The sequence below is a fragment of the Mustela putorius genome, unplaced genomic scaffold (assembly GCF_011764305.1).
Source record: "Mustela putorius furo isolate JIRA1106 unplaced genomic scaffold, ASM1176430v1.1 tig00003853_pilon_pilon_pilon, whole genome shotgun sequence".
Lineage (NCBI taxonomy): Eukaryota > Metazoa > Chordata > Mammalia > Carnivora > Mustelidae > Mustela > Mustela putorius.
The window spans coordinates 2,652,576-2,679,858 of NW_025422005.1; the positions used below are offsets into that span (position 1 = coordinate 2,652,576).

The window sequence follows — 27,283 nt, forward strand, 5'->3', positions numbered from 1 at the left end:
ATTGAGCTTCTCGAGAAGGGACAGAGGGAACAGAAGGAACAGACTGGACCACAGGGAGGCTGAGAGTTAGCTCCATGCAGGTGAGTAGATCCGGCGCACCTGCGGAAGATACTGGTCATGGGGGCTGGCGGGTCGGGTCACAGCCTGGAGACCAAACAGTCCCAGGATTGCTTCTGAGAAATGTGGACAGGTGGTCCCAGGGAGGGGGGGAGGCTACAATCCATCATGGAGGTTGGTTCTCCCACCCTTGTCTCCACAACATGGAACACAGAGCTACACTCCCGCTCTGGCTGTCCCACTGCCCCCAGGATGCTCTCCTAGCCAGAAATCTTTGAGACATGGATTACCTGGAACTCTGGGAAGGGCTCTGGCTTTGGGGAGCCTGACCCCCTCTTATAGCCTGGCAGCAGGAAGAGACCAGGCAGGACTTGGATCCCCCACTGTTCCCTCCACATCAGAGGGCTTAGGGGTGCCACTATCCCCAGTCCCATCAGTCTTCTCTCAGTTTCCAGAAGATCCTGCATCATTGCTCGTTGGTCACCCATGTGACCCTGAGTTGGGAAGGAAACATGGACAGTAGTGGGGAAGATGGTGTTGGTTAGTTCTAGATAAACAGCTGTGTCCACTACTTCTCCCTGGCTGAGCCCCCATGGCCTGTCCTTCCACAGGGAGCCCCATATCTCCATGCCCTGGGTCTCCCCTCTCCTGGAAGGTGGGCTTGCTTGCTTTTGGAGTGAATCAGACATCCTAAACTATTGTGCTTTGCTCTTCATTTGTTTTTAAAAGTCTCCAGAGCCCAAAATAGCATAAATTTCCTTGGGCACATAAAGGCAATTTATGAGAATTTTCCTGTTTTTACAATACCAGTGTCAGAGAGGCAGAGCCCCGTGGAGATCCTGTCTGCAAGCAACCCCTATCCAACCTCTCCTCTTAGTTAAACCAGCGTCTTATTCTCAGCCAGTCACTCCCAAAGTGCAGTCAGCAGCCTGATGTTTAGCAAAGTCTCTGGGTGTCACGTGCATCCAGAATGCATTCACCATTTATGATATTTAACAATGGAGGGAGATGTCTGCTCATTGGGAACCTCCCTAGAAATGACTTCCCTAGAAACGTAATAATTTGTCAGAGGGTTTTATGATGACATGAGGAGAGTGAGTCTGCTAGCTGACCCACGGGGCCTTTCTTGCAGGACAGAAAAGGAAGGAAGCAGCCCTCCCCCAGCTTTTGCAGGAATGACCCATGCTCCCAACTGAACACTTGCCCACACATTCACCACTCCACTCATCCGTCCAGGCATCCAGTTTACCGCCAACTCAGCATCCTCAGCAAGCCAGACTACGAGTGGCACTTCCATGCCATCTTTCCATGACCCCCGAGACACCCAGTGAAAGAGGGAGAGCATCACAAGAAGGGTGGACAACACCTTCGTTCATAAACCGCAAACTCTATGTTGAGGCTTATATGTTCCTAGTAGAGTCGGGAAGGGCATTTGTAAGGACCTGCTATTAAGACTGTCAGTTCAAGTTCTGCCCTGGTGGAAAGGATGGACCAGTGGGAGGAACAGCAGATGATGGTGATGATGATGATGATGATGATGATGGTGCTGGTGGTGATGATAATGATGGTGGTGGTGGTTGTGATGATAATCATGATGATGATAGTGGTAGAGGTGATGGTTGTGACGTTGGTGATGATGATGGTGGTGGTGGTGGTGATGGTGATGGTAATGATGCTGAGAATGATGGTGATGATGATGGTGATGATGATAGTGGTGAAGGTGATGATGATGATGGTGATGATGATGATGATGATGATAGTGCTGGTGGTGATGACGATGATCGTGGTGGTGGTTGTGATGATAATCATGATGATGATAGTGGTAGAGGTGATGGTGGTGACGTTGATAATGATGGTGATGGTGGCGGTGGTGGTGATGGTGATGGTAATGATGGTGATGGTGGTGGTGATGATGGTGATGATGATAGTGAGAATGATGGTGATGATGATGATGATGATGATAGTGGTGGAGGTGATGGTGATGATGGTGATGATGGTGATGATGATGATGGGCTTGAGGGAGAATATGTAAGAGAGGGACAAGGAGGAAAAGACCCAGCCATGGGTTGTGGCTAGGAAGAGGACACATGAGCACACAGGTGGCACATCTCATCCCACAGGGATGAGTTGAGGCAATGTTCCAGAGGAGGTGACAATGAACCGAGTCCTACAGGACCAGGGCAAGCTGGCCAAAGAACATGAGCATAAGTAGGGGGAAGCCTCCACTGGGGACCACTGGCCAATACAGAGGCCTAAGGACAAGGGGGATGGTGTGGGGCTGAGCTGGGTGGGAGGTGGGGTGAGTACCCAGGAGGGAAAGAAGGCCCAGACCCTAAGGAGCCTCATGTGCCATGTTGAGGGTCTGCATTGTATCCAAGCAGTAGGGAGCCACTGTTGGATTTTTAGCCAGGAAATAGCCTCGCCATGACCATCACCCATGTCCTCATAACTTAGAGGGTACCTACTTTGTGTCAAACACCATCCCAAGGGCTGGGCCTATGGTAACTTCATATGCTACTTTGAACTCCCAAGAGGTAGAAACTGGCATTCATCTCAATTTACAGAGGCACAGAAAGGTTAAGCAATTTGCCCAAGGATGCCCAACTGACATTTCCTGTGCAAAGCTGGTGGTGGAACCCAAGCAGTCAGGCCAGAGCTGCAGCTCAGCCGTGCCTCTCCACTGCAACATGGATCTGGTTTGTCCTTGACCTTCAGTGGACGCTGTGGCTCCTGGGAAGGGGACGGGCCTGAAGGGACAGAGTTGGCTGCAGAGAATTTCAGAAGCTTAGACATCCAAGGTCCCCATCTTGCAGCATGTGGGGACCTTTGGCCACTGACATCGATGCCCGGACCACACTTACCAGACACATCCCTTCTCAGGGACTCTGTCATCCTATTAATCATGCTGGATAGAAATCAGAGTTTTTTTTTTTTTTTTTTTTTCCCCCCATCAAGAGTCTGAAAGCTCCATTTTCAAAAGATGCTTCTCATTGTACAAATGAATAGCCATCTCCTTAAAAAGCATTCTGCTTTGAAATTCTGGGATGAAAGCGCTGGAGCACCAGTGATTGGAGTGGTGGGAGTGACGGGAACAATAATCATGATCATCATAGTGCTCGGTGATTTTATTTTTGAAGTTAGGGAGGGCTAATTAGTGCTCTCTGACTTCATGCTCGAGCCCTGTGCCATGCCCTTCCTAAAAGCCGGAATACTATCAGACCGAGGAAAGTGTCTCATGCAGAAATAGGGCTTTGGAAAATTAATGCTCTCACCTTGAGTTTTCTCTTCCTTGCCCTGGGTCTTTTGAAGTTCCAGCATAAATGCATTAATGCCATGCAGGAGCCCCTGGGACCACTGGGGACTTCAGTGTGTTAGAATCCAGGACAAATTCCATAGCAGCTCAGGGTCACATGTCTACCTGTGCTGCTGGCCTTGGGACATGGTGGTTTCAACTCTGCCCCAAATCCAGGGAAATCTCTCCCCTTGGGCAGGGCAGTTAGAGCCTCCAACAGTGGTGTGTGCGTAAAGGCTGAGAACCACCTGTGCCTGGAATGGGACAAAGGGGAGAAGTGACCCACAACCCCAGAGGAAGAGTCCGGCCAATCACACAGGATGCTGTTGGCCGCACCCTCTCCCCTCCCTGCTGTCTGCCTCCACGGCTCACTGGGAGCACAGAGGGCTGCCTGCGGGACAGGCTGGGTGGTGAAAGATGTCCTGAGATGCTTACATCAGTGGGCCATTCCGCTGTGAAGTGGGCTATGATCTCCAGCCAGGAAACACACGTAGGCAAGCCCACCATAGGGAAGCCCTGGAAAAGGGCAGGCAGGATGGCCCTTCGCTCTGAGCATTTCAGAGTAGGTGCCCCATCCCACTGGATTCTGAATCTGAGGGACGTGGCCAGTAGAGCAGGTAGCACCTGGGGAGGGCTGGGTGGACTCCCTGTGGTCCTGTCCCGGTCGGCTCAGACTGCTGCAGCAAACTCCACCCACAGAGGCTTGGAAACAGAACGGTAGCTCTCACAGACCTGGAGCTGGGAGTCCAGCCCTCTGCTCCTGGCAAGATCTCTCTTCCTGGCTTCATGCCGGGTCCTCGCTCTCCAGAGAGCATGAGCTCTGGGGTTTCTTCCATCCTTGTAGGATCGCTCTCTCATAACCTCATTTAATACCGATCATCTCTCAAAGGCACCACCTCTAAATACCATCACACTAGGGGGGTTATGGCTCCAACATATGAGTTTTGGGGGGGGGGGTGGGTGGACATTCAGTCCCTAGTACCTCCTAACAATCAGGAGGCAAATACAACCATCATTCTGATTTTGCAGGTGGGGACATGGGGCGTTGTCACTGGCCTGAGGCCTCGCTGCTGCTAAGTGGCTGGGCCATGATCTGGGTTTGGCAGCTGGCTCTTAACCACTGGACTACCTTACCCCCCATAGGCTGGCCAGCAAGCCAGCAGGAGCAAAACAAATCCATCAGGACGTGGGTGAGTTGGGCGGTCAAGCGGGTGTTCTAACTCTGTTCCCAGAACTACATTTCTGCAGCGGAGTCCCATCTGGAAGCCTGGGAAGGGGCTAGTGTTCCCCCATATTGAAAAGGCAGAAGGCTATGCCTCGTACCCAGGGCTCACCCTGGGCTGCCTCCCGGGGTTGATAATACTCTCACATTACAGCACTGCTATGAGAATAAACAGCTCTAGTTCACAGAGCACTTGACACATAGTTGCTAGTTTATACTAGGAGCTAGAGTTGATACATTTATCATCATCTTCCCCACCAGTCTGGCAGAGGGAGGGCATTCAGTGATTTTTCTGAAGGGATGAATGAATGCATCAAAGAATGAACAGCTGCATTAGGTCACTGATCAGACCACGCCCATTTTAGAGCCACAGCAGGGAGCCTGCCACTGGGTCTCCATCTCTTTCTTCCTAAAAAAAAAAAAAAAAAAAAAAGAAAGAAAGAAAAGAAAAGAAAAAAAAAAGAAGCAGTTGATGATGTAGAGAACATTTTGTGTTGAGAATACTATTTCCCAGTGGAAGATAAATCGCATAAGACATCTGGATTCTCATATCTGTGTCCTTATTCAGCCTGATGGTGGCTTTGGTTAAAGTATATGAAGAAAGCCTGACCTCAGGCATACACATAGTCAGGAAACAGTCTTTTTGGACAATTGTGGGCTTCTCGTTTGGTACTACACCAAAATTTGACAATTAACAAATTAAACATTTGTTGCAATGAGAAATTCCACATCCACAGCTTTTGCCCTGTATTAAATTAAAATCTGTTGGTCTGTCTTACCTTGGATGGCTCTTTCACCCAGGCATGATTTTTTAAATTAAGTTTTCAATTTTAATTCCAGGAGAGTTAACACGTAACAGCTTTATTGAGATAAAATTCCCAGCACCAATTCAGCCATTTACTGTGTACAATTCAGCGGTTTGGGGAATATCCACAGACACAGGCAGCCATCACCACAGTGAATTTTAGGACATTTTCATCACCTCCAAAAAAGATCGTTCCCTTTGGTTGTCGCTCTCCTGCCTTCCCCGGCACCAGCCCCACAGCCCTAAGCCACCAGGATTGCTCTTGGTCTCTACAGATTTCCCTACTCTGGACAGTTTGCATCAAAAAGTGGTATTTTTTTTTTCTAGCATAATGTTCTTTCTCTAGCTTTATGTTTGCAAAGTTCATCCACACGTTGAGGCACGAGTCGGAGCTTTATTCCTTTTGATGGCTGAGGACTGTCCCACGCCGTGGACCGCCACCTTTGTTTACACACTTGTCGCCGATGGACATTGAGGTCATGTCCACCTTTTGGCTACTGTGAATCATGTTGCCGTGAATATGCATGTGGAAGTCTCTGTGTGGGTCTTCACTCCTCATTCCTCAGACCTTCTGGTGATTTACATCCCCCAGGTGGGCTCTCCCAATGCCTGAAAGCTGCTTATGTAGGAGCGCTTGTTTGATCGGGTCAGCACAGAATACACAGTCCAAACTGGGACACTTTGAAGGGGAGATGGGGCACGGACAATGACTCCAGGACAACAGGCCCTGGCAGAGCGGGACATAGGGTTACCCTGCTTGCTGAGAGCCTCCCTCTGCCACACCCACGTCCCCCAGATTGACGCTTGCCTCCCTAAATACTGGGGAGGCTAACTGCCCCCTCCCCATTTTCAAGCAACCTGTAGATTTTATTTATTTATTTGACAGACAGAGATCACAAGCAGGCAGAGAGGCAGGCAGAGAGAGAGGGGGAAGCAGGTTCCCCGCTGAGCAGAGAGCCTGATGCGGGGCTCGATCCCAGGACCCTGGGATCATGATCTGAGCCGAAGGCAGAGGCTTTAACCCAGTGAGCCACCCAGGCACCCCTGAAGCAACCTTTAATAGTAGACACCCCAATCAGAGGGTTTCACAACTATTCCCCCGGATGTGTGGGGTTTGAGATTTGGCCCAGAGAATCTGGGCCTGGAGAATGTCCAATCTCACCAGCCTCTACTCCCAAGTCCAGGTTCCAAAGGGATGTTTGTCTAGTCTATGTTTTCTGGAACTCACTGGAATGCTCTAGAGAGCCTCCTGGGCAGACCTCACTTGCCTGATTCAGCAGTCACAGAACACATTCTGGCTAACTGAGCGGACGGATTTAAGAACGGCTGACCCTAAGCTTCTGGGCACTCTGCCTAAAGGGAAGCTGCCCCAAATGTGCGTGTGTCTCCTCTTCCTCCAGAGCTCTCGGGGCACGGGTGCCTTGACACCCCCCGCAGCTCGTAGCAGAGTGTTGTCTGCAGTAGGTGGGCGCTTGATTCCTGTTGAGGAAGGTGTCAAACTCATGGACACGCGAGGGCGTAGCACCTGCTTTCCGGCAGTGTCATTCTGCTGACTCTCTCCTGAGACCCGGACACCGTCCCTCCGCAGCAAGTCACAGCATCCTACCCTCCTGCAGGAAGGAGGTAGAGGGGCATCGCGCGAGGCCGTAGCCTCTGAGAGCAGGCAGAGCTTAGAAGGGGCGTGGGGCTGAGCACGGGATGGGGGCCAGCTGACGGCCTTCAGAAGATTGTCGCGGGCAGTCACACGTTTGTGTCTTGTGCACCTGTTAATCGTTAGGGTCCTACCCTGAGCTACAAGTCCCACGAAGGCGGAGATCAGGTGTGTTTAACTTAACAAACAACTGCTAGCTGGGGCCTTGCCCAGTAAAAGCTTGTTGTATCAAGAAAAGGTTAATAAGTCGTTGACGCTGACCATGGGCTGCTTCCTAATACGGCCAGTGTCCAACCCAGAAGAGCGTTCCAGAACTCATCTGATTTAACCTTCCTTTACACCCCACGTTCAGGACGTGAGGACCAGTCTGGGAAGTGGTGTGACTGGTGTGACCTCGCGCAGCGGGCAGGTCGGGGAGGCAGGGCCTGAGCTCCTCGTTTCTTCAACAGACAGGGCTCTCTTCTGACTACCATAGGCTTCCTCTCGGTGGATACAAGTGTCCGTGCCGATTTTGCAGATCTCAGCGGTGGGTGAGTGGGAGGGGCTGCGGGGGGTGGTGGGGGGAGGAATTCTAGTACAGTTGCTCCCCGAAAAGAGATCCTGGATTGCTGCCTTCGCTTTATATAGCCGGGAGCGATGAAACTCCTCAAGCTCATTTGGGAAGCCGTGGGCCTGATTCAGCTTTTAAACACCTGCTCCAGACACGGTAGGTCTGTGCTGCCTTCTCCAGAGCCTTTGGCTGGCTCTTGCAACAAAGGAGAGCTCGGGAGCCCCAGACATCAAGCCCGGAGCCAGGAGTCACTGTCTCCCAGGAGACTCGGCATTTGCCTGCTCTCTGAGTGAAGCCTTCGGAAGCCTGGAACAAAAAGCCGAGGAATCTACCCCCACCCCAGGTCAGAACTCAGCCGGAAATACCCGTTAAGCATTGGTGAGTTAGGCATGCCCAGTGGGTGACGTGAAACCCACGTGGAATGTTTCTGTTTAGCCGGCTGATTCCAGCTTTCTGTCCCCCTTTGACTGGGACATTTAGTGGGGTAGTAAAATCCCTCCCCAGACCATCGAGAAGAAGCTCAGCCTGTGCTGAGGGTTCCCCAGCCTTGCAGGGAAGCATTGACCTACTCCACTACATGGGTCCAAGGGTTACAGAAAACAGGAATAAATTCTAGCTTAAACTAAGACTGACTGACCTTTCTTGCCTACTAGAGAAGTCTATAGGTAGGTTCCCATGGACGTCCACGAAGCCACGGAGGCCCAGACTGCTTCTGTCCCTTCACTCTGGTGTTCTCTGCTTGTAGCTTCCACCCACATATCTGCCACCTCATGTTGAAAGCATGGCTGCTGCGTCTCCTGCATCCCATGGACATTCCAGGCAGGAGAAAGGAAGGCAAAAGTTGTGTGTGAGAGAGTCAGCCCTCTCCCAGAGAACTTTGCAGGAAGTCTTATCAAGCGGTGTCTGCCTGCACGTTGCTGGCCAGGACTTTGTCACCGGCCACCCCAGGCATGAGCGAAGCTGGGGCAGATGCACTCTGGCCTGGCATATTTGTCACTGCCCGCCCACCCCCAAGCACCACGGTAAGTTCTGTCAGTAAGGATGAAGGGGAGAATGGGTATCGGAAGGTCAGCTGTGGGTAATGGCAGCCACACTCCCCAAAAACACTAAACAAAAGTGCACGTTTCACACAAGCACAGTTTCAAAGGCGAGAATTGGAGACTGTTTTTAAGAGGGTCACGGCCCAGAGCCATGACTGGTACTCTTTGGATATTGCTGCCTTGAACCCATGTTACCTACCAGGTTCTGCTTTGGGACATATTCAGAAAGTGGGGAATAGAATGGAGGAGATGGGTTTTGCCTAAAGTACTGCCCATGTGATGCATTAAATAGACCCTTGGCTTGGACGCACTGGGGCTGGATCACAGAGCCATGCCTTCCCTGCTGGGTGATCTTGGACGATCATCTTTGAACTACTTCTGTGTACATACCTATGTGATCAGGCCCGAGATTCAGGAAGTCTGCCCGAATAGTACAATACTACAATGCTGAGATGTCTCCGTGTCGGTTGGAAACAGCTCCTGAACATGCCCTGCCCCACCCCACACTGCTTCAGCCCCTCACTCAGAACCCCTGCTTGGCTCCATGGCCATAATCCAGCCTCCTCCATTCCAGTGTTTGAGCTGCACAGTGCTTAATATTTTAAATGTTTGGCTCACCTAGGGTGATATTATCAACCTCTCTTCATTGTTGTGGTGGTTAAATGAGATTAGAAATGTAAAATTCATCATGGTGGCTGATGCTTATAGACTGGGGTGAATTTCAGGCCACAGGGGAGCAAGCCAGCTGAGTATTTGCTCTGCATCAGGGCACTCAATAAGTGACATGTCTTCTTTCCTCCTTGGCATGTTCCGGAAGCCTCTTCAAGCCTGAGAATAACAGCTTGGACAAGGCATCGTTAGAGGAAGTGGCTTTTCTGCTTGATTACTCTCTGGATTGGCTGTGAGCAGCCCTGACGTCACCTGAACTGCTGCTTGGGGGAAATGGGATCTGAGGATCCCTGGCCAGAAAAGGGGGCCTTAGAAGGGTCAGATGCCTTTGGTGTGCTAAGAAGGGGTCTTTCAGTAGATCCCAATCACAATAAAACTCTTAAAGTTGATGATTATGGTGATGACGACGGTGACGATGGAGATGGGGATGGTGGTGATGACGATGGGGATGATGGTGACAACGATGATGGAGACGGTGATGATGATGATGATGGAGATGGTGATGATGATGATGATGATGGAGATGGTGATGATGATGATGATGATGATGATGATGATGATGGAGATGGTGATGATGGTGATGGTGATGATGGTGATGATGGTGATGATGGTGATGATGGTGATGGTGATGATGGTGATGATGATGGTGATGATGATGATGATGGAGATGGTGATGATGGTGATGATGGAGATGGTGATGATGGTGATGGTGATGATGGTGATGATGGTGATGGTGATGACGGAGACGATGGGGATGATGATGATGGAGATGGTGGTGATGGAGACGATGGAGATGATGATGATGGAAATGGTGATGAAGATGGTGATCATTGGGGTGATGATGATGATGGTGACTACTATGATGACAATGACTTTTCTTGACTAATCACAGCTCTCCCCCCTAGACAGAAGCATAGCCTCCAAAGATACATTATCTGACCATGGCTATAGTTAGGGATAAGCAGATCACCCCACCCACCCACCCAACTATAGTTGGCAAGTGTCTGCCTCTGTGCTTCCAGCATTAGGTAGGTGCCTGACTCCTCAATGGATGATGCAATCAGGTCCAGAGTCCCCCCAGCCTCCCAAGTCAAGAATCTCTCTAGAGTTTGGAGGTAGAAAAGGTGTGCAAACTCAGTGTGTCTACCAGAAAACATGCTCCTTCCTTTGAACAGATTCTGGCATTGTCGAGTTTAGGGTCTCAGTGAAATTGAAATACAAGCGATCCTCCTGAATGACAGACATCTGGTGGTATCTGTAGGGGACTGTGGGAGTGTGCAACGTATCACTGGTCCCTCCCTGTGTGAGCTTTATGGAGGCTCAGCCTCCATTGTCAGCTTGGCCATCTTACTTGCTTTGGCCCATGAAATGTGCATAGAAGTGCCATGTGTTCTTTCCCAGTAAAAGCTTTAAGGGCCAGCATGAGCTTCCACCATGATGCTGTACCCTCGGTTATGGTACTGTTCAGGTAAGAGCAGCTTACCTGAGCTGGATGTTCCGGTAAGAGCAGCTCCTTCAGGCTGGGTCCCAGAATGAAGACAATGTGTGCAGCAAAGCTGATGGCAAACTATTGGTGGTCATGAGCAAGGAGTTGACCTTTTTTGGGTTCAGCCATGGAGCTCTGGGGGTTGTCTGTTGCTACAACATAATCTAGTCTGTGCTGACCGATGTGGCTTATGAATCACTTGAAAAGGGACATCAATAATGGAGCTACATTGGCATCCAGCTTTGCCTTTTCTGCCCAAGGCCAGCCAGCGGCAGCCACCGCTCCCAGGTCAGACCGCCTTCCGAGGGCAGTCGTCCCCATGTCAGGAGTTTCTCCACTGAGGCATGTTTGTTTCTGAGGAGCCTCACTCACGGGTCCTTTCTGTATGTGCTCAGGGTTTATTCAGCAGGATGAACTCATCCTCTTACGACCAGGGGTCAGAAATTTGGGTGCCAGCGAGGGACTCGTGCCCCAGAACAACCAAGGGTCTGATCTCCCACGTGCCTGATCTCTCTTCACCTCTTTCCCTTAATATCCAAGTGAGCCCCATCCCTAGGACGTTGTGAAGTCCAGCACGCTTGCCTCTCCCTCCCAAGGCCCAGTGTCTTCTGGAGTATGAGAGAGGATTGGATTTTCCTCCGATCTTCTGGCTCCACTGGCCCGCTGGCTGCCTCTTCCCAACCCTCACCTGCCCCACAGCAGAGACCACCCCTTCCATCACTCCCTGACATACCTTTAGCAGGAACACAACTGCCTCGGAGCAGAGCCACAGCCTGGGACAAAACCTGCAGACTTTGGTCTCAGCCATAGTTACAAGAAAATGTGAGGACTCCGCTGGGCACTACGCCCCTTCTGGGGTCACCCCAGTCCCTGACCAACCTCTGCCCACCTCAGCTTACCTGAGCTTTCTTCTCTCCACCCGCAGGCCCCCAATCTCCAGACTCCACAGGGCCAAGAGACTGTGTGCAAATGGTCACTCCATTTTACAAATTAGTCTTTCTCCTGTTTCTCCTCATCTTTGCCCATCTAAATAGAAGAAGCCGACCTGTCATCCCAGTGAATCCCCAGAAGCCTTGAAGTGGGGTTTTTCCCTCCATCCCAGGCCCGTTCAAATCCTCAGGCAGTCCCTTTCCCACCTGTCTTCAGGGTCCATCACTTGCACAGAGCGAGCGGAGGAAGCAACTGTTCCTCTTTCAGATACACAAGCCCCTCCGAACGGACCGGAGAGGCCTGGCATTGCTCTCTTGCTGTCCCCGGGCTGGGCTGACTGTCCTGTGAGTCATTTTGTCTGCGGGAGTCTCGGCTTCTCTCCCCGGCCCCGGACACGGCGGCCTCGCTCTCGCGCACCGCGCACCGGCTGGAGTTCGCAGCTGTGGGCCCGTCTCGCGCAGAGGGCAGGGAGGGACTCTGCAGCCCGGTGTCTCCCTCCCCCCCCCAAGGCCAAGTGACCTGGAATTCCTTCCCCTCCTCCACGCACCACAGGCAAGGTTTCTTGTGTGGGGGAGCCAGTAAGGCAGGGGGCAGAGAAGTAGTAGTGTGAATGCTTTAAAGAAACTTATAATAATTTTAATCAGCATTTTTCCTTCCATTTAAAATCACAAACTTAGCCACTTAATCAAATGTCATGCTTAAGACACATTTGCCTCCTTGGGAGAAAAATGAACAATGGCAGCTCAATTTGGCTTTGGATGGGTTTTAAAAATAGTCGACTGTGTGAAGGCCATTAGGTAAATGGCCTAAGAGAGCTTCAGAGAGGACCCCTGCAGGGGGTCCGCTGCGCCTTGGCTGGGAAAATAGGGCAGGGCAGGGCAGAGGCAGGGGCTCCCAAAGACCAGTTGGCTGCTCCAGGATTCTAAGGTTTCAGGGCGGGGTTTGCTCCCAGGGAGGGGGCGGGGAGAACCTTCCGGAGCAGCGTCCACTGAGAACTTCCCTTTGGCACTTGCTGAAGCCTGGAGGCCTGTGTGTGTGTGTGTGTGAGAGAGAGAGAGAGAGAGACAGTGTGTGTCGGGCGTGGGATGTCGTCCGCCCACCCTCCCAAGTCCCTAGAGAGGAGGAAAATGAAAAGGTCAGAGATGTGAGATGGTCTCCAAGTACAGAAAATCAGTTACATTAATGGTGACATAGAAGTCCTGGCTTTATTATTTTACAGCATGTAAAAAACCACAACGTTTTCGTCAAGAGAAAAATACAAAAACAAACAGAATATCAGGTGGGTGCTTTCTCTGGAGGGAGCTGCGCCGTAGTTATCAGCGCCCAGAGGGATGCTCCAGTCCTTACTGAAGGGCCGGGGCCTGGGGGTCGGAGGGAGGCCCCTGTCCGCACAGAAGGCAGAGCCTGCCCTCACTTGGTGAACACCGCTACCCCTGCCAGCTTCCTCCCTTGCTGTTTTCAGGACACTGTCCTCTTTAGCCAGGGGTCATACTGCGGTCCGGGGACCCCCAGGTTACCTGGGTAGAACCCAAGGGGTCTTTAGACATGGGTGGGGAAAAAATGATATGTTTATTCTTGCAAATTCCAACTGAAATCCAGGATTTCCTTTCATTACAAGGGCAGGCAACAGGCCGCAGGGGCACGAGGTCCCTGGGACCTGCTCTCAAACCCAGAACCTGCCGGCATCTCCCATCACGTGACCGACATTTCGGATGTCTCAAAATATCATTGCTGCGTGTCTCTCCTTCTAAATCGTGCAATGTTGTGGATACGCCCCCTCATTACTTGACATAATATTAAAGGACGTACATTGCTGTTTCAAAAATTTGTTTTAATAGTTTGGTGACGCATTGCAATATAATTGACTTCCTAATAACTCTTCTCAGTGCATTTTAGCGAATGTGTTTATGAACATTCTGAGACAAGGTCAACACTTTGCACACGGCTGCTGAAGGGGTCCCTGGAACAGAGGGGATCAGGACCTTCTGCGGCCCCCAGACCTTCTGGGGGGGGGGGCGCTACTTGAGGGTTATTCTGGCTCCTGAAAGGGCCTCCCTCCTGCAGCACCCTCACTGTGTCCCACTAGGTGGCAGCACTGTGGGCACCCCCTTCTCCCCTGACTATCCTGGGCCCAGCACCCCCGTCCCCCTTGGTGGGGTCTGTTCCCCCAGCTCTTCAGGGAGAAGGCTCCCAGGGAAGACCACCCAGGAAGTGCCAGGCAGCCAAAGTGCCGGCTCAGCCTGGTGCGTCTTTGAACCCTAATAGTGACGCTCTGTGTGAGGCCCCATCATTTACTCCCCAGGAAAATGAAACCCATTTTGCAGAGAAGGAAAGAAGGTCAGAGAGGTATAGCAGGCACCCCGGCCCCTCAGTGAGTAAACAGCACTGGCTGGTGTGCTCATGGCAAACCTTGGGTTCTTGCCACCACAGGTCTTTGCCTCCTGCCTCTGCCCTCTGGGATCTTCGTGGGGACGCCGGTCCCCCACACCTGCTGTCTGGGCCCAGCAGGCTCCTGCTTTCAAGACCCGAAGCCCAGGGATGAAGGGCCTGCCTGGGAGTCCAAGTCCCAGGCACACAGGCCCGATCTGCCTCCCCACCAGCTGCCCCTTCTCGGGGAAGCCCCACCAGTAAAGTGGGGTGTCTGTGCTGACCTTACAAGACTGGGGGGATTCCGGAGCTTGGATGAGGGAGGCCACTGCGTGGCTCAGGTCTGGTATTAGTTAACCTTCCTTCCGCTCCCGGGACCGGCTTCCACGGTTGCCACAGAAGAGCTGTGGCAGGTGACCCCGAAGGCCTGCGATGCTGCAGGGCTTTCGAGGGCACCGAGTGGATACCCAGGGCTTTGCGGGTGGTTTCCCGGAGGCGCAGAGCACGTCTGGCCTTTGGTCACTTCTCTCAGTGAGAGGCCAGCAGCCAGGGCCCTTCCTCCTCCAGCCACTGTCCAGCAAATCCAGCCTCACCGGCAAGGCAAAGGGAAGTCGTGGGTTGGGAATGGGGCCGGGTTACTCGCTGCGACGGGGTCTGGGAGGCCGAGGACTCGGAACTCTCCACGACACCTCCGGGGTGAGGGCCTGGCGGAGCAACGGCTGCTGCCTGAAGCTCAGCCCCAGAGGTTGCGGGAGCCTGGACATTCAGGTCCGGCCTGGGCTGGGGCAGAAAGTGCTGAGCTCTGACCTGGAACGCAGGGGCTTGTTCCGCCAGGGCCCAAGACGGGGGTGGGGGGCGAGGAGGCGGGAAGAGAGGGACCCCTAGCCGCAGACCCTCCAGCATCCCCGACTCTGGCGGCGCCTCTGGTGCAGCTCCGCCTGGAGGAAACTTTCTGCGCAGTCTCTCGCTCCAGGCGCCCCCCACCGCCAGTGCTCCCTCGGGAACGCCCCCTCCCCAAATTAGCTCTCCAGGTCCACCGGGCGCACCCGTAAATGGGTCGGAACCTCAAACTGCTTCGCAGGCCATCCGGTTACCGTGGCAACACCATCCGGCGGCGCCCGGCGGTCCAATCCGAGCCCGCGGCCTCTCCCGAGCCTTTCCCAAGGTGGGGACTGGGACGAGGCCGGGGCCGGGGACCCCGCCTGATGTGTCGCCGGGCCCGGCACAGACCCGCGCGGTGAGGTGGGGCAGAGAGCGGCAGCCGGCGCCGGGCAGGGGGCTCGGGCTCCAGTTCGAGGGGCGGGGAAGGCGGGTGACGTGAGCCGGGCCGGGCGGGCGGAGTTGGGACCCGCTCGGGGAGGCGGGGGCGAGCGCGCGGAGAGGCAGACGCGCGGAGGGAGGCGGCCGAGCGGCGCGGGCGGCTCTGCGGCGGGCGCGGTGGGCGCGGGCGGCGGGGCCCCGGGATCCCCGCGCGCCTCCTCGGCGCGGCGCCGCCGCCGCGCGTCCCCACGCCCCGCGCTCCACGGCGCCCTCGCCCCGCGCGCCTCCCGCGCCCGCCTCCTGCCGGCCTCCGGCGCCGCGGCCGTCTGCAGAGCGAGCGCTCAGACGGAGCCCCCGGCCAACTTGAGCGGTGCCGGCCGGCGGCGCACCCCCGGCAGAGCCCCCTGACCTGGCGGCGCGCGGAGACGACCCGCGTCCTTCCGCGTCGCCGCCGCCCGCACCCCCGGACCGCGCCGCCCCCTCGGCGCGGGGCTCGGACCGGAGGCGAGAGCCGCGCCACGAGACACGCACCGTGCGCGGCGGCGCCGCCCGGCCTCCCTCCCCACCGCCCCGGAGGGCGAAGCCGCGTCTCCTCCGACTCTCACCGCGCGGCCGCAGCGCCGGAGCGCGCCCCTCCCGGGCCGGCCGTGGGCGCCCCCGCCTCGCTGCCGCCTTCGCTGGCTCGCCCCCGGAGGGGCGGCGAGCCCCGCGCCCCGGCCGGAGGATGTGCGCCCCCGCGGGCCGCCCCGCCTGAGCCATGCGCCCCAACGGCGGCGGCGCGCCGGCCGGCATGGAGCTCCGCGCGGCCGTGCTCTGACTCGCTCTGCGCCCCGCGGCCGGCGGGCGGCGGGCGGCGGCGGACCGAGAGCCGGAGACCGGCGCCGCGGGACGGAAGCGAGCGGGCGCGGGCGCCGCGCAGATGGCCGGGGCGAGCAAGGTCTGAGGCTCCGCTCCCCGAAACGTGACCATGTGGATTCAACAGCTTTTAGGACTCAGGTGAGCGACACGGCCAGCGCCGGGGTGCGTGTGGGTGCGTGGGTGCGTGGGTGCCTGGGTGCCGGGCTGGGCTGGAGCGGCGCTCTCCTCAACGTTGCAAATAAAGGGACCCCTCCCCGCTCCCCGCTAGCTGCCAGGAGGGGCCCCAGGAGCTCGGTCGGGGTGCCAGTCCGGAGCTCGGAGCTCCGCGGCCCCGCAGGGAGCGGCCGGCTCTCCCGGGCTGCGCGCGTCTGGGTCCGGCCAGGGGCGCCCGCCTCAGCTCCCCGTGCGGCGGGGCTGGCCCGGCGAGTCCGCGGCTCCCGGCGCCAGCAGCGCAGTGTCCTGGCCTGCCGCCCCGGCGCGCCTCCTCCCCGGGGCCCGGCGGGCCGTGGACCCAGGGCGGGGGCCGGGGCTGCCAGAGAAAGCTAGAGCTCCCCCGGCTGCCGGCTCCCGGCTGCCGGCTCCCGGCGAGAGCTTGGAAGACGGAGTTGGAGGGAACCAAAATCAAACAGCCACTCCGCCCTCCCTTCCCCTTCCTCGGGGCCCCAGGGCTGAGCAGGGGCCTCCCGGGCTCCCAGCTGCCCATCCAGCTGTTTGCGGGTGACCTCTGGGCCCGACCGGCGCGCACAGCTGGCGGGCAGCTGGGGCGGGAGACGCTGGGGCTCTGGGGGAGCTCGGGCGGGCACCCCCTACATCCACACACGCAAACACCCACGGGAGCGCCCCGGGGCTTGTCTGAGTCCAGACTCCAGGGCCAGCTGGAACCAGGGGATCGAGCCCGGAACTCGCAGCAGGGGTACACAGGAAGACCCTTTCCGGCAAACTTTGCCCGCTTGCTGTGGGGCTCGGGCTTTCAATCCGTGCCCGGCGGCTTAAAGCCCCGTCGTACGTAGCTGTCCCCTTGGCCGGGCAGGCTGCCTGTAGACCGTCGCCCGCCTGCCGGTGGGGCGGAGAGGGGAGAGGGGGGCTTCGCGGAGCTGGTGCGTTTTTGGGTCCCGGGTTGCAAGCCAAAGCCAAGGAGGACATAGGCGGAGGCGGAGAAAGCGGTGCGGTTCTCAAGTTTGTCCACTGGGATGCACTGCGCTCCCGTGCTGGGGACGAAAGGGCCGCGAGGTGCTGGAGCGGCTGCCTGCGCCGCCCCCACCGCCGCCCCATCGGAGCTGGGGGGAGTGAGCCGTGGAGACTCAAGTGCGCGTCCTGATTTTGAGAAATCGGAAGCGGACAGAAGCACCACGTTCTCTAGCAGCCTTTGATTTATGAGACAGTCCCCCATCCCGGGGGTAAAGACTGTTTAAAACATCGCGTGAAAATTGCCAAATGTTATTATCAGCCTTTTTCTGGAAAGTGGCGTTCTTTCTCCTGGTGGCTGGATCTTGTTTGCCAGCGTGGGCTTTACAAGGTTAATGGTGGAGCGGATCTGTTGGGTCTTGGCGTGGCCTGAATCGATACTGTGTGCTTGGACTAGATAAGGTTTAGGCTCCTGTTCTGGGACGCAGACAAAATGGAGCGAGGGCCGCCTCTCTTGGTGACCCCTCCCGGCGTCCTGCCCTCTGCCTCTCAAGGCTTGGCCAGCCCCGGAGGGCCGCGGGAAAGATCCGAGGGTCCCCGCCCTGGCTCTGGGTGCACCTTTGGCTCCCAGATGCTTCTTCCTGAGCTACTTTCTGGCTGCCTGATTTCTGATTGACTGCTGGCAAGTTCTGTGGGGCTTTCTTTTGTTTTTATTACTAAGTTGCTAGATTGAAAGATTAGTACATTTTGGTAAGGGGAAGAGAAGAGTAAATACCACGGAAGGAAACGTTTGTTGGTTCAGAATTCACGAGAACAGTTCTCTAAAGCATCCCCCAGTGAGAGCTCCTTGGGATTTTGCTGTAGGAAATAGTTCTGTTGGTGATTTTGAAGTTTGACCTTTAGCTTTTTTTTTTTCCTTTCTCTTCAGTGTTAGCACAAGAGATTTTCTGTAAGTGTGCCTCTAAGGACGAGCTGTCACCTGTCTAGGAGGCTGACAGGAGAGAGCTCTGTCATGTCTGTGAAAGCCATCCCCTGGCCAGCAGAGGTGTCTTGCTGGGAGGGTCTGTGCTGTTCCCCTCTCACACCAGGCAAGGGTACTGGTAACAGAGCCAGGACTGCTTGCCCAGCCCTGGAAATGCACTTCTTCCTTGGAGAAAGCCCGTCAGCTTTGCTTACAAGCCCCTCTGTAGCTCCCAGGGTGAGCCCTGCACCTCCCGCTCCCGAGCTTCCAACCTGGTTGGAAGAACGCAGGGCCCAGGTCTGTGGAAGGCAGCTGGGAGCATTGCCTGAGCGACAAGCCCTCCGCTCGGGCCCCCGAGACAAGGTCCGGGCCGGGTATTTTGCTGCTGCGTGTGACGGGACCTGTGCATGGAGCCTTTTCTTCTCACGAGGCAGAAACAGATTTCCGTCTCACGGAGCTGTTTTCATGCCTTTCTGGCGGGGGTTGTATCAAAGCCCCAAGCATGGATAAAGGTATCTCTCGAAGGCAGCCCGGTCTCTGGACCAGCTGCTCTAGAGCTCAGACGGGAACGAGCGCCGGCCCGGCTCGCAGGGGTGCTTACTCAGCACGCAGCTCAGTCCGGCTGCCTTGCGCTCAAGTGGCCTCGGAGCCTGCAGCCCACAGCAGCGCGGCTTTGTCAGGGCTGGGAGCGTGCGAGGCCTTTGCTAGGAGTCGTCCGGCGTGCCGCGGCCAGCCAGCCCCTGCCGCTTCCCAGCCCGGGCTCCTGAGGGCCGCTGTGCCCATTCTCCTGCCCACCGAGGCCCCGGGGTGTGTGTGTCCATTCAGGGGTGGGTGTGTAACAAAGTCACGTGACTTTCTTTCTCCCTGGGGTGTTTCGCAGTCCCCCGAGCTCTGGCCAAGCGCGCGGTCCCTTGTTCGGGCCTCACCACCAGGACCCAGCTGGTGGGCTGCCACCATCCCCGCCTCTGAAGTCCAGCAGCCCGGGCTGTGCAGGGGTTTCCAGAGACGGACGGAGTCAGACGCTCTGTCCACAGACATCGCCCTCCTGGGGAGACCTGGCTCGTGCCTATTTCCAGCTGCTGCTACCAGATTGTTTGCCGCTGGAACCCACCGCGTGTCAGCCGCGGGGATGCTCATCGGGGACAGTGACGCTGGAACGAAGGGCCATTCGGGGAGGGAGCTCAGATCTTCCCAGCACTGGGGCATGTCCCCCTCCCCTCCTGCCACACCCCCCCAGGGGAGCCACAGTCCAAGTGGAGAAGGGGCTGTCGGGCTCCTCCTCGCCCGTCCCTTCTGTTGATTTATTGTCATCACCTGCTTGCTTTTCTTCTGTGTGTCCGAGAGGGCGGTGAGCAGGGAGCAGGGCCAGCCAGCTCACAAGTGGAGACAATTCCAGGCCGCCCCGAGGCGTCTGGCTCCGGCGTTCTGCGGGGGAGCAGCCGTGTCCCTGCTGTGGCCTGCATCCTCTACGCTGGGGTGGTTCAGGTGTCCGTGGCCGTGGTGGTCGCCCCGCCTGGCCTCGTCGTCCCCCAGCCTGCCGGCCCGGGCACCGGCAAGATATTCTGGCACAGGTGGGCTGGCCTGCATCCTGACGCCTTTACTTCCCAGGGCTTCTCCCGGCAAACTCCACTGCCCCGTCATGTGGCTAGAAGCCGCTCCCCAGGCCACCGCTGTGGGTAAACAGCCGGCCCCACCCACCAGGGGCTGCCGCACCTTCCAGAGCCCAGGGGCTCCTGTCTGGGGTTACGTAAGAGTCATCGCCTTTCCATATGGGTGGTTGCCAAGTTTTCTTCAAAGGGCTACAAGTCAGTAGAGACCAAATTGATGTAAAGATTAGCTTGGAAAGCCAAATATATCCTTGATCTAGATTTTCATGTTTGAAGTCTGGCTCGAGAGGGTTTCTCCTGCCCGATGCCAGTCAGACACAAGGGGGAGGCAGGAGCCGGGGCTGGAGCTGCAGCCGACAAGCCTCGGGGCCCACTGACTCTCTAAGACCCCCTTCCAGGAACTCAAAGGAGTCGGTGAGTCATAAGGCCGCCGAGTGGGGAGTGGTAGTTACGTAACTCAGATTAACTCTCAGTTAATAGAAAGTCAGAGACCGTGGCGTGCCCGTATCGGGGCCTTAGTGTGGGGGGCACCCCCAGTTCTCTGAGTTCTCTGTCCATGTCAGGACTGGAGCAGATCTGGCTGCCTGAGGAGGCCTGGCTGCTCCTGCCCCCTCCCTCCAGCACTCAGGGAGAAACGGTGGGTTTTTTTTCAATGCCAGCTCCCTGATGCCCCTTCTGGAAGAGGGTGCAGGCTTCAGGCCCTGCTGCTGCTGGGGTGGGGGCAGCTGCCTCCCTTCCCCCAGCAACATCTGGGGAGGCTGAGTTAATAATTGGGACGCCTGGCAGGTGCAGAGAAGTGGCCAGCTGAGCTGTGCAAGGGCCCCAGGGACAGTGAGAAGCCAGAAACCCAACATTCCTGGGGGGGAGGGAGTCTTCATCATTATGAGGCTGTCCCACGGGGCCGAAAGAGAGCCCCGAGCAGGGGCAGAGTGCTGGGGTCGCGTGTTGGTGGAGGCCAGGGTCTTGCTGCTGGACCAAGGGGACCTGGTGGTGGCGGGGGAGGGGCTGGGGCTCACGTGTGCGTTTCCAGCTCCTGCCAGCACCCTGCAGAACGGTGCTCACTTTATTTCTTCATTCGCTTCCCTCCCCCCAAGAGCAGATTGGTGGCAGCCGTGCTGCGCCCATCTGTGCGTCTGCCTTACCAGCCTGCCCTTCCCTGTGCTCATTCTGTCCACTCACTGGGACGCCTGCCACTTGTCGCACTCTCCCTTGGGTGGCCAGCCAAGAAGGGCTGGCATGGCGGGGCCTCCTGCCGTTCCGCCCTCTCCCAGTGTTTCCAGCCCGCGTGAGTGGTTGCCTGGGCCCTGAGGCTGCTGCCAGCCCTCCCTGTGCATGACCTCAGGGCCTTCTGGAGCAGGTGACCTCGGGACCTGGTGGCTGGTGGTGGAGACCCGGGGCGAGGGGGTGTCCACCGGAAACCTGTGTTCAGGCTTCCTGTCTGACGCTGAATAGGAGTGCTGGTCTCTGGACTGTGGGCCTGAGAGGGCAGGGACGGAGCCTCATTCCTCCTTAGCCCTGGAGAAGAGAGCGTGGTATAGTCCCTGCTCGGGAGATGTGTGTGTGCAGGAGCAAACGTGCTTTCTGCCCGGCGCACTGCCCTGGCTTCATCAGTCTTGCCCTGTGGTCACTCGTCCTTAACTCCACACTGAGACTTGGGCAAGGAGTTCCCTGCCGGGGCCCCCCTTGTGTTCAGGCCCTGTCCTGGCCCAGACAGACAGACAGAACGCTTCTTCCACCTCCCTTACTGGTGCTCACGTTTTCACCATTAGAGAGTCTTTCCTTTGCTGTGAGATTTAGTCCTGACTGGAATGCAGATGTGTTTAGGAAAAAGAATCAGTTCAGCAGGAGTGCAAGCAGCTGAATTTTAAGTGCTTGGGAGGAAGAATGGGTCTAGATGGGAAGAGAATGTGGAGGCGGGTGGCACAGGTGTGGGGTTGAGGGGAAACGACCAGAAAGGGAGGACAAGGAGGAGTGGGGGGAGGGCGGCTTGAAGCCAAATGCCAACTATCGGACTGAGTTCTCCCTTCCCTTTGGCTTTCTTGGGCACTGGGACAATTCCTACACCTACCCGGGACCAGGAAGAGGTTAACTTGAGACAGAGACAGTTCATTTGCCAGAGAAGGTTCTGGTCAGTACGGGAGTGCACAGGTGGGCAGGCGGGTAGACGCCGAGGGCAGGACAGGCAGCAACACGTCCCCACCTCTGGCACCTCTGCTCCTGCCCCAGACGGGAGCCCAGAGTTTGCATGGTATTCAGGGGGAACACGTCTGCGTTTCCTACACGTGGGGCTGTAATGGACACACAATGTTAAGGCAGTTTCAGGCGTGCAACCTAACAGTTGCGAGCTGATCGCCACGGTGATGCCTAGCTAGCATCCATCCCTTCACACAGTTACAGAAATTTTTTTTTTCTTGTGATAAAAACTTTTAAGATCTGCTTCCCCCATCGACTTTCCAGTATGCAAAACAGGCAGCAGGCTGGCGGTGGCTGCGATGGGGGGTGGGGCGGGCAAAAGGGGTGACCGGGCTCAAAAGACGCAGACCTGCAGTTATGAAGGAGATAAGTCACGGGGTGCCGGGCACAGGTTGGGGCCTCTGGTTAACCACACGCGTCCACTTCAAAGGTCTGTGTTGCGTGGAGAGGACGCTCTGATCTCTGAGTTTACTCATTTGATCTTTTAGACACACCTTTGACTCCCTGCTCAATTCTTGCACACCTGGGGATGGGCGACTGTGAGCGGATGTTGTGCAAAAACCCAGAAATGAGTGGGTTTCTGCCCTGGGAGACCCCGCCGTGCAGTAGTGGAGAGGGAATATGTGCGGGGATAAAAATGCTGTTATCAGAGTGAAGACCAGCAGTGGCCAATAGAAATAATATATGGGCCGCATTTGGGGTGCCCAGAAGCCTCGTGGGGTTGCTGGTTGTCATATTGGACACTTTCCTGAAGAAACACAGAAGTGAAAAAAGTAAGCGTTTTCAAGCCTGCTGCCCTCCTCCCAGCCAGTGTCAGGCTTGGCACCGTTGCTGTTACTGTGAGCTCCCAGAAGGGCCAGGCAGTCCAGCGCTCCTCCTCATTCAACAGTGGACATTTGACATTTGCTGAGTGCCAGATCTGTGCCTGGTCATGCCAGTGCCAGAGACAGAACATCGAGCCAGGGCTGCGGCCGCCTCCTTCAGGCCAGCGGTCTCATGCCATTGGTTCAGGCCAAGGCCAAGTTTCTTCATACCTGCTGGAGTAATTCTCAGACTGGGCTGTCATGAAGTACTTCGGGGAACTTGAGGAGGGAGTGGCAGAGCCTGCTCACTTACCGCACAGGTGTCAGAGGGCAGGGTGACAGTCAGTGGAGGGGTAAGACCAGCACATGGAAGAACAAGAAGCCAGGTCACCTTCCAGAAGGGAGAGCTGACCTCCTACAGGGTCGGTTCTAGGGTTCTGCCTCAGGGTGTCCCAGAGCCAGCACACATGCACCAGATGTGACCTGAGTGCGGGGCCTCCGTCCCCTTCCCTGCACTCAGCAGTGACCACCAACGTGATGCCAAGGGTCTGTGCCACCCTGGGCCTCATGGGAGTAGGAGAGATGTGAATTGCCAAGGTCTGATTCCCGTGGAGACATTTAGGAACCTTGTTCCAGACATAGGTGTGTGGGCACGTGAGTATGGGTGTGCACCCATGTGTGGTGGGCACTTTGGGGACCTGTGGACATCAGAGCACCTATATTAGGAGCTCCAAGTCTAGGTGAAGAGAACAGTCATTAAAACAAAACTCCTCCTGTAGAAGGAAACTTGCTGTGTTCACTGGAGCGAGAGTCTAAGTGAGAAAGGACGGAGGGCACCGCATCCGAACTTGGCTGCCGACCAACAGAAAATGAGAAAACTTAACAAAATATTAGCACACAAAATTCAGCAATAGATAAAAAGAAGCATATATCATGGCCGAGTGGGGTTTAGGCCATGGACACAGGGATGGTTCAATATTTGAAAATCAATCAGAGCAATCTATCAAATGAAAGGCTAAAGAAGAGATATCGTGGAATCCTTTGTGTTTGATAAGATCAGCACCTGTCCACAAGAAGGACCGCCAGAAAAACTGGAACAGAGGAGTACTTCTTCAGCTCGATAAAGGACATATCCAAAAGCCTACAACTATGTTCACACTTAATGCTGAGAACTGAAAGCAGTTCCCCCTGAGATCAGGAACAAACCAGGATGTCTGCTTTGACCACTCTTACTCAGTGTGTGCTGGAGGTCCTAGCTGGGGTGACAAATGCAATAAAAGACATCCAGAAAGGAGGAAATAGAACTGTCCCTGTTTGCAGATGATGTGCTGGCCTACATAGAAAATCTCATGTAATCTGTTAAAAAAAAAAAAAAAAAACTTCTAGAACTAATGAATGAGCTCAGGGAGGTTGGAGGAGACAAGATAAATGTGTAAAAATGAATTCTGTCTCCATCTGTTAGTAATGAACACATAGACACTGAAATAAAAAGTGCAGTGCCTTTTACAATCACCCCCAAAATGAAATATTTCAGTGTAAGCCTAACAAATCGTGTTATGCTGCTGACTCACATGCTTGGAGGTACGTGGTACTGGTGGAAGAGTACCACTCTGTGTGATGGAAAGTCATACCATGTTCATGGATGAGAAGACCCAAGGAAGGAGTCACTTCTCAAAGTGATGTAGATGTTTAACACAATTCTTATCAACATCCCAGTAAAATATTTGTTTGCATAGGTAAAGTTATTCTAAAATGCATATAGGCAAGCAAAGGGACTAGAAATACAAAAATAGTCTTGATAAAATTATAAAATAATAATAAAACGAGAGCAATCGGTCTGATGATCAACATATTACGTAGCTGTCCTATTGAGACGGTGTCACGTTGATGGAGGGATAGACAGATTAACGAGACAGCCGAGAATCCACAGATTTCTACACATATGCCCGGCTCGTTTTGGGTAAAGGCGCTAATCCAGTGGAGGGAGGATAACCTTCTCAAGAAATTGTACTGAAACGATGGGACGTTCTCAGCCAACAGCAAACAAACAAGAACCTCAATGTTAAGTCTCACACCTAATACCAAATACCAAATTAGTTCAAAATTGGTCCCATGATTAAATCTAAAATGTAAAACTAGAAGGTTCTAAGAAAAGAGAGAAAAAAAAAAAACAACTAAGTAGAAGGTATTCAAGATGTGTGACTAGGCAGAGAGCTCTTTAACTTGCCACCAAATCAGGATCCATAAAAGGAAGATATCTGATCGATTGGACGTCATCAAGAATTTATCATTTTCTCTGTGAAAGACTCATCCAAGAGGGTAAAAAGACACTACAGACTGGGAAAGAATATTTGCAGACTGCGTTGTGACAGAGGGCCAGCATCCAAAAAACCAACACTTCTCAAAACATAACCCAATTGGAAACAGGTGAAAGCCATGAAGGGACTTATCCCCAGAGGGGACAGTCAGGTAGTCAGAAAGCACATAGAAGGATGTTCAGTGTCATTACTCGTTAGAGAAATGCAGGTTAAACCCACAAATAGCACCACTCGTCTACAACAGTAAGTGGCTAAAATAAACAAAACTGACAGTACCAAGTGCTGGCACGGGTGTGGAGAACCTGGTCCCTCCCATGCTGCCGGTCACGTGGGAAGTGGGACCATGTAGGGGAGCTTCTCACTCCTGGGCATTGAGGCCAGAACCATGCAGACATGTTCACCCAATATCTGTACACACCCGGGTTGTATCAGCTTTATGGGTCCTTGTCTCAAGTTGGAAAGAACCCAGATGCCCGACAGTGGGCAGGTGCTTCCTTGACTCCATGGAGCGGTGCTCAGCGGTAGCAGTGAGAGGACTGTTGGGATGCCCAGAAACCTGGATGAGTACCCGGAGAACGACGCTAAGTAGAAAAGACGGTCTAGAAGTTTGTGCTGTATAGGACGGCTCCCTGATGCGCCTCAGGATAAAACAAGAGAAACGAACAGAGTGGTCGTTGCAAGGGGAGACGGTGTGGGTGCGTCAGGGCAGCACGGGGGATCTTCATGGTGAGGGGATCATGCCGATGTCCTGCTATATCTTCATACCCCAGTTTCCTAAGATGTTACTGCTGGGGGATCCAGGTTAGTGGTGCAGGACCGCTCTGCGTTACCCATTATGGGGCTTGTGAATCTACAATTAACTTAAAATAAAAATTTAATTAAAAAACGGGTATTCTTTACTTTTCTGCCAAAAGGTTAGCGTCCGATTGTTTGTGTGTGTGTGTGTGTGTGTGTGTGTAACTTGAAGGCACTGTGTACTGGGATTTAATGACAGTCAGGCACTGTGGGAAGGGGTAGGAGGTAAAAACATGGCTTTACTGAATTTGCTCTGTTGTGGCTCTGCCACTTTTTTTTTTGAACGGGAGATACAGCAGCATGTGATCGTTTGGTGTTGCTAATGTTGCCAGACCCACCACCAGTGACAGTAATAAATGACCTGGCACCTAATTATTGGATAAGAAGAGCTGTCCAGATCCTTCTATAAATCAGGTCAGCTCTGAAAATAGAGCAGCCTTTTTGGGGACAGGCCCACTTTCCTACCCCAGCACATAGGGTAGCTTCAAAACCGTGCTCTGAGGATTTTAAGTCAGATGCAGGAACAGTTGGCTTCTGGTTACTAGATCCGGGAGACACGAGCCTTGAGTTCGTGAAGGTCTGGAGTGTTGGTTTGTGGCTTTCCTGCCTTCATTTCCTTTTGGTCCTTATGACAAAAGACCTGCAGGGTGCTGTGTCTGCACACGTGTGTGCATGGACATGTGTGTGCACATGCTTGTGTATGTATGCCCGTGTATACTCTTTAAATGCTTGTTGGACGGAGCTGTTTACTGCAGTGGGAAGCTCTGCCTTGCAGTTGGCTGTGAGCTCCTGAGCTCACAGGACGGGCCACAGTAGTTCCCGACCCTTTCGAAGCTCTCGTACCCCAGAACTTTGTGCTAGGTATCCGGCCACGTGCCTCCTCCCTGTCCAGCCTCTGGGCCGTCACGATGAGCCCATGGAGTGGCTGCTGTAGCTCTGATTTTACGAATGCAAAGGAGGAAACTGAAGGTCAGAGAGGCTACGTGATTTCCCCAAGGTCACACAGGCGGTAGTGGACAGCTGAGGTGTGGACCCAGGGTTCGTGGACTCCCAGGCCCGTTCGTGCTCTTCCCACTGCCCTCGTGGCTCCTGTGTTTTATCTGAAATCTCCTCCTCACTTCTGTGGTTGAGCTACACACTGGCCTTTTGGGAAAAACAAACAAACAAATAAGGAAAAGACATGAAACCAGGAGGACCCGTTGGCTGGGATGTCAGGCCGGCACTTTGAGGGTCTGGTCCCGGTGTCCAGCTTGTGCTGGAGTCACAGGTCCTTCTGGCAACCAGAGTTTTCGGT

General features: G+C 54.8%; 1 protein-coding gene across 1 annotated transcript in view; it reads left to right on the forward strand.

Annotated features, from left to right (window-relative positions):
* The first annotated feature begins 16,155 nt into the window (after positions 1–16,155).
* AJAP1 (adherens junctions associated protein 1) overlaps positions 16,156–27,283 on the forward strand; it is a 102,940-nt gene continuing 91,812 nt past the window's right edge. The window contains exon 1 of the mRNA XM_004768703.2: positions 16,156–16,325. Coding sequence (XP_004768760.1) covers positions 16,297–16,325 — 29 coding nt within the window. The 5' untranslated portion in view covers positions 16,156–16,296. The remainder of the gene's footprint in view (positions 16,326–27,283) is intronic.